General features: G+C 41.8%; 1 protein-coding gene and 1 long non-coding RNA gene across 2 annotated transcripts in view; one reads left to right on the top strand and one right to left on the bottom strand.

The window, feature by feature from the left end:
• The window catches only part of LOC125485753, a 77,730-nt gene that overhangs the window by 26,010 nt on the left and 35,465 nt on the right, over window positions 1–16,255 (bottom strand). The gene's annotated exons all lie outside the window — the stretch shown is intronic.
• Window positions 1–16,255, top strand: part of smo (smoothened, frizzled class receptor) — a 34,573-nt gene that overhangs the window by 6,585 nt on the left and 11,733 nt on the right. The window contains exons 5-7 of the mRNA XM_020530559.2: window positions 2,137–2,356; window positions 2,779–2,902; window positions 14,087–14,179. Coding sequence (XP_020386148.1) covers window positions 2,137–2,356; window positions 2,779–2,902; window positions 14,087–14,179 — 437 coding nt within the window. The remainder of the gene's footprint in view (window positions 1–2,136; window positions 2,357–2,778; window positions 2,903–14,086; window positions 14,180–16,255) is intronic.

Consider the following 16,255-nt stretch of genomic DNA (forward strand, 5'->3'; position numbering starts at 1 on the left):
CCAACAGGAGATTATTATTCCTCAGCGTGGTTAGAGCTGGAAACTCACTACCGTCAGTATTCGTTCAGGTGAATAGATTGATGCATTTAAGGGAAGCTAGGTAAATATGAGGGAGAAAGGAATAGAAGATTATGCTGAAAAGGATAGATGAATTGGTCTGGGTGAATGTTTATGTGATGTATATACGCTGGCATTGTCCAATTGAGCTGAGTACCCTGTCTACACAATTCTATTGAAAACCAATAAGTGGTTGAACATGGAAAGGTTAGCATCTAAAGGTTTATACAAAGTTCATAAAGTTTACAGTTAAATACAAGAAAAGTTGTTGCTTGGGATCTAAGGTATTATTGAAGGAGAGATGTTCGCTGTTGAAAGTAAGGCTGTTAGCAATTGATGGACTCAGACAATTGCAAAATCCATAAACAGATGGGTTCAGTCATTTGTTCCATATGAAGGGAAATCTTCTGAGTCTCAGACTGAGACAATCCTATTGTTTGTGGTCATTTGTTCTCAATGGGAGGAGAGGCAGCTACAAGGAAAATGCTAAATATCTCATCAGACCTGATGCTCTGCACAGAGTGACCCAGACTAATGAAAGGGTTTTAGTTTAAGTGTAAAGTTGCTGACTTTGATTGGATGTAATCCTGGAAGTTTCATCACCTGATTCTAGCATCAAAGTCCAGCATAGTCATTGAGCTTCTTTCCAATATTTCTATAATATAGAAAAATGACCAATTCTTTTAGTTTTTCAATCGCTGTTATGATTTGACTGTGGGGTCCAGAAAATTAATCCCCAGTTTCTGTATAGCAACCTATTTTTGTAACAAAAATGAAGTAATTACAGTAAGCATTAGTTTGCTCCTGATTCTGATGTGCTGGCCAATAGTTATCTCTCAATCAAATCAGGATCAAAGGTTATCTGGTCAATAAGACTTTGGTAACCTCTAATCACATTACAACAGTAACTATAATTCAAAAGTGTTTAATTGGCTTGAAAGCACTTTTAAAAATCCACATGTCATGGAAGACATTAAATATATATAATTTATTTTCCCTGCAACTCAATCACAATACACAACGGATTTACGTCTAAATATATTCAGAGCTGATGCTGCAGTTTAGTGTCATAGGTGACTCTGTTTGACCATTCCTATTGGTTTGAGAATATTCAACCCAAGCCATATGATTTATTCACAAACACCTGAACTATTTGGTTATATGCACAATTGACAATTACTTTTTAATACGAGTTTAAATAATTTTCAAAGAAAAGCAAATTCATGGCAACTTTTTCAGGAGTATTTATTGAGGTGGATTGTTACATTTGGATGAGGAAACAGATTTAATAGGAAACTGGTCAGGCCAGATAGTCCTATGATTGGTGAGAATGTAAGACAACTGTGTATATAATAAGAATTTAAGCACAAAGTGTTACATTTACAAATTCTCCAGTTGTTGTCCATTGTGTTGGGTGAGATTCAGATAGCTCAGCACATACTGTGATTCAAACCTGGTCCATACAGGAGTCATTAAGACACGAAGCATCAGAAAACTGCATCCTACACTGGAAAGATCTCAGGTGCAGCTCAGTGGACAGCACACTCGTCTCTGAGTCGCCATCTGATGGTGATGCCTTAAACTCTCATTTCAGAGCTTTCAGCAGAAATTGTTAGCTGACACACTGACTGCAGTGTTGTGTTGTTGGAGAAGCTGATTTTGAGAAAATAATATGAGATCCGTACACCCTCTGGATGAAAGCTAAAGTCCTATAGTGCTAATGTGATAAAAAGCAGGATTGTCTTTCCTTGTGTCATAGCCAATATTTATCCTTCCAAAACATCATTTAAATAAGATAGATTATCTGGTCATTATCACATTGCCATTGTGGAATCTTGCTGTTTGCAAAATTGGCAGCTACAGTTCCTCCTTGATAACTGTGGCTACACTTTAAATGCATTCAATTGGCTCTAAAGTGCTTCGGGATGCCCTAAAGTGTTGAACAGAGCTATATAATTTTATACACCATGGTTTAGAGTGATTTGATTTAAGTATTTTGCAGATTCTCAGATTCACATGTCCAGACTGTGGCAACGTACAGCAGAAAGATCTCACTATAAACTGCTCTTTCTCTGACAGGTCCAATGAAACACTCTCCTGTGTTATAATATTCATTATTGTCTACTACTCTCTAATGTCTGGGGTCATCTGGTTTGTGATGCTGACCTACGCTTGGCACATGTCATTCAAGGCTCTCGGCACCACCTATCAGCCTCTTTCTGGAAAGACATCCTACTTTCATCTCGTCACTTGGTCAATCCCATTTATATTGACTGTCGCCATATTGGCTCTGGCACAGGTAATTCATGCTCCTGTTGTACTGTCCAGAAACTATGAAGGATTGGTGGGATTGGCAGAAGAATAGTGGTTACAGGGATCTGGGAACGAAGGATATGAAAGAGCTCATGTTTTTATTTTGGGAGGAGGATGCTGGCAATGGTAATGAAGCTCAGAAATGCCATTGAGGATTGCAATAATATTTGAAAGACGGACCAAATTTAGAATGATGATTGAGGAAAGAATTGTGACAAATTTGTGACTGAGGTCAGTAGATGATTAGTTCAAGGTTAAGGTACTGTAGAGTTACTGGTTAAAATTGAGTGAAGATCTATTCCCAATAAAAGAAATATGAGAATACCCTTAACTTGTACACGTTCTGAGTCAACTGGTGAAGCATTCCCACTGGGATGATCACGCTAGTGTGATTATTTTGTTCTACAGGTGGACGGAGACTCTGTGAGTGGAATCTGCTTCGTTGGATATAAGAATTATCACTTCCGGGCAGGGTTTGTCCTGGCTCCAATCGGGCTGGTTCTGCTAGTTGGTGGCTATTTCCTTATAAGAGGTAAGTATTATTATTGTATGAAAGATACTGTCATACCTTATAATTTTAGTCTGTGATACCTTTGGGTGCTTCACTCAATGTGCCTCGGGTGGGCACAGTACAGAAGCAACCAATGCTATGTCTGTTAACAACTAGATCTCATTCTATCAAATCAGTTCCCAGTGTTGGTTTCTGGTGACTGAACCTTTTGATTATTATCCTTTTCACAAGCAGCAGCGTCCAACACTGACAAATCAGCCATTACCATTGAGAGACAGGATTAACTCTTAATTGGAGAAACACAGATTAATCAAGGATAGACAGCATGGTATTGTTTTGTACTAACAATTGAGTTTTTTGAAAATGTAACAAGAAGGATTAAAGGTAGTACAGTAAGTGTTGTCTACATTGATTTTATAAGGCACTTAACAAGGCTGCACATTGGCAGACTAGTCAGAAAAATAAAAGCTCTTGGAATACAGAGGAACGTGGCAAGTTGAATCCAAAATTAGCTCAGCAATAAGAAACAATAGGTAATGGTCAAAGGATATTTTTGTGAAAAGAAATCAGTCTCCATGGTGGTCCACATGGATCAGTGTTGGGTCTCTTGTTTATTGTGTATATTCATGATTTGACAACTTTGCAGATGACACAACATCAGCCATGTAATCAATAATGCAGAGGATAACTGTCAACTCTACAATGAAATCAATGGTTCGGTTGAGTAAATGAAATTGTGGCAAAAGGAATTCAATGTGGAGATGTGTGAGCTTATGCACATGATGAGGGCAAACAAAGCCAAAGAGTACACAATAAATGGAAGGATACTGAAAGGGGTAGAGGAACTGGGAGGTCCTGGGAATGTATGTCCACAGGTGGCAGGAGAGATCGATAAGGTGTTAGGAAGGTGTAAGGAATGCTTTCTTTTATTGGCTCAGATATAAAATACAAAAGTAGGAATGTAATGCTAGAATAGTATATAATTGCCGTTTAGGCCACAGGTGGAATTTTGTGTCCATTTCTGGCCACTGCATTACAAGAAGCACATCTTTACTGAGGAAAGGGTATTGAGATTTACAAGATTGTTGCCAGAGCTTAAAAATTGCAGCTATGAGGAAAGATAAGATAGGTTAGATTTGTTTTTCTTTGAACAGAAGAGGCTGAGGTATATACAAAATTATGAAGGTCCAAGATAGGGTAACAGGAAAGATCTATTTTCCTTAGAGAAGAAGTAACTTGCCAAGGGGTATAGATTTAATGTAACAAGTAGAAGGATAAGAGGAAGCATGAGGAAAATCTTTTTCAACCAGAGTATGTTGTATGACAGTTTGATGGTGGAACAGTGAAGTACAGACATAATGAATTCTAAATGTTAATTCTGTTTCTGTCTCCACAGATGCTGCTAGATCTACTGAGTTTTTCTAGCAATTTCTGTTTCCACTTCACACTTAATGTTGCTTTAATTTTTTTTCATTGCTTTCCAGTTTTTAGTAGTTGCAGTTTCTTTTACTTTTAAATAAAATGCCAGAGTCCATTTTTACAGAAGAAATGAGAGGATATGTAGAAAAGTTTAACAGAATCAAATAGAGTCAAGAGTCACAATTGTTTTGTGAAAGGGAAATCATTTTTGACAAATTAGCTAAAGATCTTGGAGAATACAAAAACAGAGTTGATAAAGGGGAACCAGTAGATGCAGTTTATTTGGATTTCCAGAAGGCATTCAGCGAGGTGCACATTAAAAGTAATTGCATAAGATTGAAGCTCACAGTATCGGGGCTATTGTATTAGCATGGATTGAGGATTGGTTAATATACAGAAGACAAAGAGTTAAGATTACTGGATTTTTCCAGGTTGGAAAGACATAACCAATGGATGCCACAAGGCTCAGTTCTAGGGCTTCAAGTATTTACAATCTACATTAATGACCTGGATGAGGCGGCAGTGTGTAATGTATCCAAATTTGTTGATGATACAATAATATGTGGGTGGGCATGTTGTGGAAGCCATAAAGAATCATAAGGAAAAGTTTTGGGCCCCGTATCCAAGGAGGTTCACAAGAACGATCCCAGGAATGAAGGGCTTATCATATGAGGAGTATTTGAGGATTCTTTGTCTGTACTTGGAGGAAGGAAGAGGGTAGAATCTCACTGAAACTTACAGTATGCTGATAGAGTTAGGGTGGACATGGAGAGGATGTTTCCATAAGTAGGAGAGACTAGGATCCAGGGCACAGTCTCAGAGTGAAAGGACAACTTTTTAGAATTGAGACGAGGAGAGATTTCTTCATCCAGAGGGTGGTGAATCTGTGGAAATTGATGCTGCAGAAGGCTGTGGAGGCCAAGTCATTGAGTGTCTTTAAGACAGAGGTAGATAGGTTCTTAATTAGTAAGGGGATCAAAGATTATGGGAGAAGGGCAGAAGAATGGGATTGAGAAACATATCAGCCATGATCAAATGGCAGAGCTGACTCAATGTGCTGAATAGCCTAATTCTGAACCTATATTGTAGTGATTGTAATGTCAAGCCAGATGAACCTCATAGAATATGAATTCCTTGATCGGGGGTGTTAATCCAGGCCAATCAGAGAGCCCTGGCTGATGGATAAAGACGTAAGGATCAGGTATCCTGATGCTCAGAGCTGACTCTGAGGGAACTGGATCAGTGTCAAGGAGTCTCCATGTGTAAATAAAGGGTGACTTGGTAACAGGATACCAGCCTCTGTGGAGTTATTTCAGTGGTGACAAGCGCAAAGCATTTTCCAGAAGAAATTTGTTCGCAACATTCGTCTTGAGTTGGGGTAAGCATTCTGGTATCATGGTGTTATTAGAGAAGCTTGATTCATTCATTCCTGCCGTCAAAGACTGGGTCCAGTATGTGGAAAGAATGTGTTATTTTTTCAAGGCAAATGACATTGGAGCAGATGAAAAGCATTGAGTAATTCTCCTGACAGCATGTGGACCCACAGCTGTTTCAGTTATTAGGAGCTTAACTTTCCCTGAAGCACCAATTACTGAAACTATTCAATAGCTGATAGATTTAGTTAAGGCATATTATGACCCAAGCCTTTTCTAATTCTGAGCTGCTATTGTTTTTATTCGGCAATTCGAAACCCAGGAAATCCATATCGGGATTTTTGTCTAGGTTAGGATGACTGGCAGAGGCATGTGACTTTGGTTTAACCCTTAATGAGATGCTGAGAGACTTTGTTTGTTTGTTTCTTTGGTACGTGAAATTAATGATGTAACCATGCAAAAGCGCCTACTAGTTCAAACCAAAATGGACTTCATACAGGCACTTCAACTGGCTTTATCACTGGAAAATGCGACAAGTGGCACATATGAGTTACAGGGTATTCTGATGGAAGTGGACAACCCCACCAGTCCAATTGAGCTTCGGGAACACCACTTAAAGCAAGGCAATTGCATAGCCTCACTCAGGACATATCCTGAACAGAGTGACTCTGGGTCAGCCCACAGCAAAACCCAAAACAAAGCCAAGTCTCAGCCAAACAGTCAAAATTTTCTTCAGGATCTTGGCCGGCCAGCCATTACAATTACTGCCAGTATGTGGACTGGAGACAGCAAAAGAGTCCTAATGGACCTAAATTGAGTAGGAGACCTCATAGGCCGATACACAGGAGAGTTCACACCCTAGAAAGTCCACCTACATCGGGATTAAATTACTTAGCAAAATTCAAATCAGAATAAATCAAAATAAATATCTGGTTAAATGGTCATCCGGTTTTAATGGAGATCAATACCAGTATGGCTATTTCAGTGATCACAGAACCAGTCTTGAACAAAATTTGCTCTGGACTCCAATCCTTAAGTTTGTGCAAGACCTCAGCTAGACTGAGAACCTAGAATGGGGAACCTTTACAGATTAAAGTTACAACTTTGGTTCCAGACTCTTATGAGAAGCAGCTGGTTCATTTTACCATGGATTGTAGTAAAAGGCTTGGGCCCAAGCTTGATTGGGCAAACTTGGCTGAGAAGGATCCACCTTGATTGGCTCAACATTTTTCAATTAGAAAATGGCTGCCTGAGTGAAGTCTATTTAAATACCTGAACGTTTTTCAGGGAGGCCACCTTGCATGTTGACCAGGAAGCAATTTCACGATTCTGCAAGGCCCGCCCAGTGCTATTTGCCTTAAAGGCAAAAGTGGAGGCTAAATCAGGAGGCTGGAAAGCGAAGGAATCATCAAACCAGTAAATTTTGCAGAAAGGGCAGCACCAGTCATACCGATTGTGAAGACTAACACGTCTGTTCACCTTTGTGGGGATTTTAAACAAACATTAAACCACTCTTCACAGCTGGATAAATACCCAATCACTCATGTAGAGGAGTTATACACAAAACTGGCATGGAGACTGTTCTTCATGAAGCTGGACATGAGCCATGTGTATTTGCAATTATGGTTAGATGAGGATTCCCAGAAATGTGCTACAATTAATATCCATAAGGGTTTGTACCAATATATAAGACTGCCATTCGGGGGATCGTCGACCTGTGCAATTTTTCCAGCAGATGAAGGAGAATATTTTACAAGGTCTGTCCCAGATTGCCATTTATCTAGATGATGTACTAATAACAGGGAAGACCAATAAGGAGCACTTAGAGAACTTGGACATAGTTCTTTGACATTTCTCCCAGGCAGGCGTATGCCTTAGAAAGGAAACATGTGTTCCAGGCACTCCAAGTGACCTACTTGGGCTACAGAATCGACACGACCGGATTACACCCATTGGAAGATAAATTGAGGGTGAACAAAAGTGTCCCAGCTCCTGTGTCTGTACCAGGGCTTAGGTCTTTGGGCTGGTGAATTATTATGGAAAGTTCATACATAACCTGGCCTCCATCCTGGCATTTTTGCATCAACTCTTAAAAAAGGGTCAGCCTTGGAAATGGTCACTTATCCAAGCCATAGCTTTCAGAAAACAGCTGTCATCCTCTAAGCTGTTGGCACACTATTATCCCAAGTGAGATCTGGTACTGACATGTGATGTCTCCCTGTAGGCATTGGAGTAGATTGGCTCATTGGTGGTCCAATGGGGAGGAACACCAATAGTGTATGCATCTAGGACTTTGACTAATGCCGAGCATAAATACATCCAGATAGAGAAGGAAGGTTTGGATAGTCATGTTTGGAATCAGGATGTTCAACCAATACCTTTACGATGTAAATTTGTAATAATAATGGACCACAAACCCCTGCTAGTTTTACTGAAAGAGGACAAGGCAGTGCCACCCATAGCTTCAGGTCAAGTTCAGCGGTGGGCTCTGATACTAAGTGCATATAATTACAAGTTGGAACACCAACTGGGAGGCCAAGTAGCAAGTGCAGATGCATTGAACCACCTCCCACTGGCAGATACACCACCGTTGGTGCCACCACTGGAACAGTCCATAATGGTTTTAAAATTTTCTGGACACACTTCTAGTCACAGCTGACTATATCAGATTTTCGACGCAGAAAGATCCAGTCCTAGCAAAACTGAAACAGCTGCTGGTGATGGGGGGCGAACCAAAGGGCTGTCACAATCAGAATTGAAACCTTTTTGGACCCGGAGAGACAGTAGCGGGTGGCATATTATTATGGGGAGCAAGAGTGATTGTCCCGAGCAAGGTTACCACCGGATACTGGCTGAACTCCACCAGAGTCATCCAGGTGTTTCAGAACTCAAGATATTAGCAACAAGTTGTGTCTGGTGTCTAGGATTGGATGCAGGCATTGCTGCACCAACAAGGAAAAGATTACCAACAGCAGCTCCCCCACATTCATGGGAATGGTCAGGTAAATCCTGGACCTGGTTACACGTCAACTATGCAGGTCTTTTCATGAGCCCAGTGTTCTTAGTCATTGTGAACATCCAGTCAAAGTGGTTGGACATGCATAGAGTTCGTTTGTCAAACACAGTGACAATGATAGAAAAACTGTGCACATCTTTTGCAATACACGGACTCCTGAAAGTGTTGGTCACAAACAACAGCCATCAGTTACCAGCAGGGAATTTGAGTATTTCCAAAAGTCGAATGGTATTCGACATTATAAGGACTGTGCCATACCGTCCATCATCTAATGGTCTGGCAGAAAGAGCAGTCAAACTTTGAATGCAGGCTTAAAGAAACAGCCGACAGCTTCATTAATTACCAAACTCTAGCAATTCCTATTTGATTATAGGACCATCCCTTATGCAACTACAGGGATAGCTCCATCAGAGTTGCTAATGGAGAGATGACTCCACAGCAAGTTAAAGCTGATCTTCTTGGGCGGGGGTGGGGGAAGACGGCATCAGGAATGCCAATGCTGGACACTAGACTCCGCTAAGCGAGAGAGATAATTTCCTTCAAGGGATGAAGTTTAGTGTAGGAACCACAGGAATGGCCCATTATGGATAAGTGGCATGGTCAATGCAAGGTCAGGTCGAGTGACATATAAAGTTTGGGTAGGTGCAGTGGTCCTGATCAAGTATGTGGACCATACAAAAGCTGCAAGTTCTCAAACTGGGCAACAGCAAATCGTGCCTGGTTCCTCGGAACAGTTGGAAAGGCTGGCGGAATCTGTGGGTTCTCCCTCTCTGTCAGGCTTTGAAGAGACCTTGGAATGTGAGAATGGATATGGCAGATATCGTTGTCTTGATGCCTTTGCTGCCTGAAGAAAAGAATGAATTTCTTCCAGTACCCTCCAGGCGTAAGAGGCAAGCTACGGGCAGTGTGTAATGTGCGGTATTCAATGCAGAACTGAGGAACCTGACCCAATGCTAAAACGCCCCACGAGGAGCTACAAGGAAAAGAACTGGCCTGCGTCCTCAGACTCCGAGACAGAGAGGTATAATGATTGTAACAAGGTCAGCCAGGTGGACATCATAGATTATGAGTTTCCTGATTGGACCAGATTAACTGGTCCAATCAGGGGGCCCAATCTGACAGGTAAGAACAGGAGTATCAGACATGCTGTTCACTCTGAGGAACAAAAACAGAAGTTGCTGAAAAAGCTCAGCAGGTCTGGCAGCATCTTTGAGGAAAAATCAGAGTTAAATGTTTTGGCTCCGGTAACCCTTCTTCAGAAGGGAGCTGGATCAGTGTCAAGGACTTTCCATGTGTAAATAAAGGGTGACATATTGGCGGGATACCGGCCTTTGGAGTTATTTCATATTTCTTACAATTTTATGGTCAATCTGCAAGGGGATACAGTTGTTTCAGTAAGTGGGGAAAAAAACTTGGCAGATGAAGCTTAATGTAGAAAAGTGTGAGGTCATGCACTTTAGTAGGAAGAATAAAAAGGCAAACTATCATTTAAATGGAGACAGTCTCTCAAAACAAAAAAAAACTGTGGAGGGGGATCTGGATGTCTTTGTGCATGAAACAGAAAATATTAGCATGCAGTTGCAGCAAATAAAAATGCAAATAGAATTTTGACCTTCTTCACTAACCAGTTGACATTTAAAAATATGGAAGTCTTATCACAACTGTACAGAATGTTCATGAGGCTGCATTTGATGTACCGTAGGATAGATGATGGCATAGTGGTATTATTGCTAGACTATTAATCTGGAAACCCAGCTAATGTTCTGGGGACCCAGGTTTGAATCCCACCACAGCAATGGTGGAATTTGAATTCAATAATTTTTTTAAAAGTCTGGAATTAAGAATCTACTGATCACCATGAAATTATTGCCAGTTGTCAGCATCTAGTTCACTAATGTCCTTCAGGGAAGGAAATTTGCCATCCTAACCTGGTCTGGTCTACATGTGACTCCAGACCCACAGCAATGTGGTTGACTCTCAATTGCCCTCTGAAATAGCCTAGCAAGCCACTCAATTGTACCAATCGCTACAAAGTCTCAGCAAAATGAAACCAGAAGGATCACCTGGCATCAACCTAGGCACTGGAAAAGGCAACGGCAGAAACAGCCCTGTCAGCCCTGCAAAGTCCTCCTCACTAACATCTGGGAGAGATGTCTTTCAGACTAGTTAAGCGAACCATCCCGGGATATGTCCTGTCCCACGGGCAGGACAGACCCAGCAGAGGTGGTGGCACAGCAGTTTACAGTCAGGAGGGTGTTGCTCTAGGAGTCCTCAACATTGACTCCAGACCCCATGAAGTCTCATGGCTTTAGGTTAAACATGGGCTGATTACCTGCTGATTACCAGATACCATCCTCCCTCAGCTGACGAATCAGTACTCCTCCACGTTGAACACTACTTGGAGGAAGCACTGAGGATGGCAAGGGAACAAAATGTACTCTGGATGGGGTATTTCAATGTCCACCACCAGAAGTGGCTCAGCAGCAGTACTACAGATCAGGCTGGTCGGGTCCCAAAGGACATAACTGCTAGACTGGGTCTCTGGCAGGTGGTGCAACAAGAGGAAATAATATACTTGACCTCATCCTTCCCAATCTGCTTGCTACAGTTGCATCTGTCCATAACAGTATCAGAAAGAGTGATCATCGCACAGTCCTTGTGGATACGAAGTCCCGCCTTCACATTGAGAATAACTCCCATCGTGTTGTGTGGCACTATCATCGTGCTAAATAGGACAGACTTCGCACAGATCTAGCAACTCAAGACTGGGCATCTATGAGGCACTGTGGGCCATCAACAGCAGCAGAATGATACTCCAGCACAATCTGTAACTTTATGGCCCGGCATATCCCCCACTCAACCATTACCATCAAGCCAGGGGATCAACTCTGGTTCAATGGAGAGTGCAAGAGGGCATGCCAGGATCAGCACCAGGCATACCTCAAGATGAGGTATCAACATGGTGAAGCCAACAAACAGGACTACTTGCATGCCAAATAGCAAAAGCAGCAAGTAATAGACAGAGCTAAGCGTTCCCACAACCAACAGATCAGATCTAGGCTCTGCAGTCCTATCACATCCAGTCGTGAACGGTGGTGGACAATTAAACAACTCACTGGAGGAGGAAGCTCCACGAATATCCCCCATCTTCAATGATCGAAAGCCAGCACATTAGTGCAAAAGATAAGGCTGAAACATTTGCAGCAATCTTCAGCCAGAAGTGCCAAGTGGATGATCCATCTCTGCCTCCTCCAGTGGTCCCCAGCATTACAGGTACCAGTCTTCAGCCAATTCGATTCATTCTACGTGATGTCAAGAAACGGTTGGAGACACTGGATACTGCAAAGGCTACAGGCCCTGACAACATTCCGGCGACAGTACTGAAGACTTGTGCTCCAGAACTTGCCGCTCCCCTAGCCAAGCTGTTCCAGTACAGTTACAACCCTGGTATCTACCTGACAATGTGGAAAATTGCACAAGTATGTCCTCTGCACAAAAAGCAGGACAAATCCAACCCGGCCGATTACCACCCCATCAGTCTACCCTCAATCAATAACCTGCTGAGTGACGCCCAGTTTGGGTTCTGCCAGGGCCACTCAGCTCCTGATCTCATTACAGCCTTGGTTCAAACATGGACAAAAGAGCTGAATTCCAGAGGTGAGGTGAGGTGAGAGTGACAGCCCTTGACATCAAGGCTGCATTTGACCGAGTGTGGCATCAAGGAACCCTAGCAAAGCTGGAATCAACGGGTATCGGGGCAAAATCTCCAGTGGTTAGACTCATGCCTGGCGCATAGGAAGATGGCTGTGGTTGTTGGAGGTCAATCTCTCAGCTGCAGGACATCTCTGCAGGAGTTCCTCAGGATAGTGTCCTAGGTCCAACCATCTTCAGCTGCTTCTTCAATGACCTTCCCTCCATCATAAGGTCAGAAGTGGAGATGTTAGCCGATGATTGCGCAACGTTCAGCACCATTCGTGACTCCTCAGATACTGAAGCAGTCCATGTTCACATGCAACAAGATCTGGACAATATCCAGGCTTGGGCTGACAAGTGGCAAGTGACATTCACGCTATGACCATCATGAATAAGAAACAATCTAACCATCACCTCTTGACATTCAATGGTGTTACCATCACTGAATCCCCCATTATCAACATCCTGGGGGTTATCATTGACCAGAAACTCAATTGGACTCACCACATAAACAGTGACTACCAGCGCAGGTCAGAAGCTAGGAATACTGCGGTGAGTAACTCACCTCCTGATTCCTCACAGCCTGTCTACATTCTACAAGGCACAAGTCAGGATTGTGATGGATAACTCCCCACATGCCTGGATGAGTGCAGCCCAACAACACTCAAGAAGCTTGACACCAGGACAAAGCAGCCTGTTTGATTAGCACTACGTCCACAAGCATCCACTCCCTCCTCCACCGACACCTAATAGCAGCAGTGTGTACTATCTACAAGATGCACTGCAGAAATTCACCAAAGATATTCAGACAGCACCTTCCAAACCCACAGCCACCTAGAAGGACAAGGGCAGCAGACCACCACCTTCAAGTTCCCCTTCAAGCCACTCACCATCCTGACTTGGAAATGTATTGCCATTCCTTCGCTGTCGCTGCATCAAAATCCTGGAATTCCCTCCCTAATGGCATTGTGGGTCAACCTACAGCAGGTGGACTGCAGCGGTTCAAGAAGGCAGCTCACCACCTCCTTCTCAAGGGTAACTAGGGATGGGCAAGAAATGCTGGCCATCCAGTGACACCCACATCCCATAAATGAATAAAAAAAACCATGTGCAGTTTTGGCCCCTGTATTTTAAAAAAATTGTACAATAGCCTTGGAAGCGGTTCAATAGAGATTACGTAGACTAATTACTTGCTTGGATGAGTTGATGCATCAGGGATGGCTGATCACATTGGTCCTTTATTCATTTGAGTTGAGAAGAATGAGGGGTGATCTTATTGAAACATATCCAGTTCTAAGAAGGCTTGGCAGGGTAGATTTTAAGATACTTCCATTAGTGGTGGAATCTCGAATTAGGGGACATATTATAGGAAAAAAAGAGAGGACATTCATTGAAAACTGTTAAAGAATTTCTTCCGTCAGATGCTGGTGCATGTCTGAAATTCTTTACCCCGGATAGTTGTGAAAGCTAGATCACTGAAAATAATTACAGAAGGGAGATAGATTTTTGAAATATCAGGTAAGTGAGAGCTATAAGGAATTGGCACAAAAGAGGAGTTGTGGCCTGGGGCAGATCGGCCAAGAATTTATAGAATGGTGGGGGCAGGCTTGAGGGGCTGAATAGCCTACTCCTGCTCCCATTTCTTATGTTCTTATCTTCTAAATATTGCAGCCTCATTTCAGTTGCCTACTATTTCTTTTACAGGTGTCATGACCCTATTTTCAATTAAAAGTAACCATCCCGGGCTCCTGAGTGAGAAAGCAGCCAGTAAAATCAATGAAACAATGCTCCGTCTTGGTAAGGGCTGTACAGCACAAGGACTCGCTGCTTTATATTAAAAAAAATGCTAATTCTCTGCTGTGTAACTTGAAGTTTCCTTTGTTTGGGATGTAACTACAGATTGTCAGCATTTCAGAAATTGAAGATTTGCCTGGAATGTGCTGCTAGAGGAGGTGGTGAAGGCAGATACAATAGCAACATTTAAGAGACATCTTGACAGATAAATGAATAGCTAGGGAATAGAGGGATACTGACAATATAGAGGCATTTTTGTTTTAGTTTAGAAAGGCACCATGTGTCAATAGTTTTCGTGGGCTAAATGGCTTGTTTCTTTTGTAGCGATACTGTGCCTTTATGAGATGTATTTGGTTCTGTTTCTCTTGCAGGGCGTGTTGTCACAATGGTACCAAAATGACTCCTTCAGACAGGCAATTGATAAACAGCTTTGAGTTCTCCCTGAGTGTTTTTTTTAACACAAAAGTATCATGAGTGGGTGAGGTAAGGCTCACACAGACCCCAAGAACTTTAGTTTTGCTTTCAGTTAGTTGATGGGTTTTGCTGGCTGCAGGACTTGACAGCTTGAGTTCACTGCAGCTAGAACTAAGTTGTAGATAGAGAAGCTTCCTCTTAAAAAATCAGAAGGGCGGATAGGAGAGATACAGCACGTGAGATTAATAACTGTGTTGCTGAATTGCCTTTGCCAAGGGTGTGTTTATGGTATGTTGCCTATATTAGAACAGTTGACGATTAGTGGTTAAATGACACATTATCGTAAGTATTTCAATAGAGTAAAGTTATGTCAATTCTTTTTGTTGTATTTTAGCTGTGTTGTAAGAATAAAGGGTGGTTTGTGGTGGACCAATCCAATCTTATCTGGAACACAACACCTTAAACTTACCTTTTTAAAAGTATAAAAGCTTAGGGTCTAGGCTATCTCCATAATACACTTTGGGGGGTCTGGTCCGGTTCATAAAACAGTGCTGTACTGTTTGTTGTTCTTTATTAATCTCCAGCAATTTGCCTGGAGCAAAACTAGGAAAAATTTTTTTTCAAAATGTCTTTGAATATTTTTGTTTTATTAATTGTAATAATATTGGAAATGAGGAGAAAATGCTTTTGACAAGTCCATGACTGACTGATTCAGTTGATTCATCGAGAGCTTGTTTGCTCTCCAGTTGAATGTGGGATTGAATTGGAGCATGAACCGATGACATGGGTTGACAGCAGGAGGTCATATTTTGAAACATCCAGAGTTGGAAACCCTATGTGATTACCATACGAATGAGGTGGTGACTAATGTAGAATGTTGCTTGATAAATGTTTGGTTGCCATTTTATTTGGGGTGGTATGAATGGAATTAGTTAAAAGCCATGTTTTATGAGTTTGTTTTTGGCAAAATGTTCCTATCTTTTCATTTGTCCTGTTTAGACTCAGAGTTGGGCTGTCAATCTTCCAGGATTATCCTGCGGACTGCAGAAATTAAGAATTAATCTCCCAGCCACTTGCTCCAGCAGCTCCAGAGAGAGCACACAAAAAATGTGTGCTTAAAATGAATTTTTACACATCTGGTTATTGTTATAAGAATATTAGCTTGAAGGTTGCTTGACAGTGAGGAATTATCCAATCGATATCGAAGAGTAAATTGTATTTCTATTTGGATTTGGGAAGGCAAAGTGCTGTGAGGATGGGTGGAATTTGGACAGTTGTATAGAGATACCTCCAGGAATATGCCCAACCAGAACTAGCAACACCAAGAGGTATTTTAGCTATGTTGTAAGAATAAAGTATGTTTTGTGGGTTTTTTCCTGTTTCCTCCATGCTCTACTTCTTCTCGCTAGATTGCAGCCTGTTCATAAACCTCCAGACTGTCTTTATGGGACTGGATACTGGAGATAACCAACATATTAAGGTATTTCAGGCAGTGAGAGACCCAAGAATCAGTTTGCCTGCCCATCCCATTGTAGCCTTCACTGAGCAATATCTTTCTTACCATTGATAAACTTTATCGTCAATGCATTGCTTCAAACTCAGGAAGCGTCCCCCTTCTATTTTAATCTGCACTGCCCATTCATTCTGTACAGGCATTATAATTTA

The sequence above is a fragment of the Rhincodon typus genome, chromosome 22, assembly GCF_021869965.1.
Source record: "Rhincodon typus isolate 14 chromosome 22, sRhiTyp1.1, whole genome shotgun sequence".
Lineage (NCBI taxonomy): Eukaryota > Metazoa > Chordata > Chondrichthyes > Orectolobiformes > Rhincodontidae > Rhincodon > Rhincodon typus.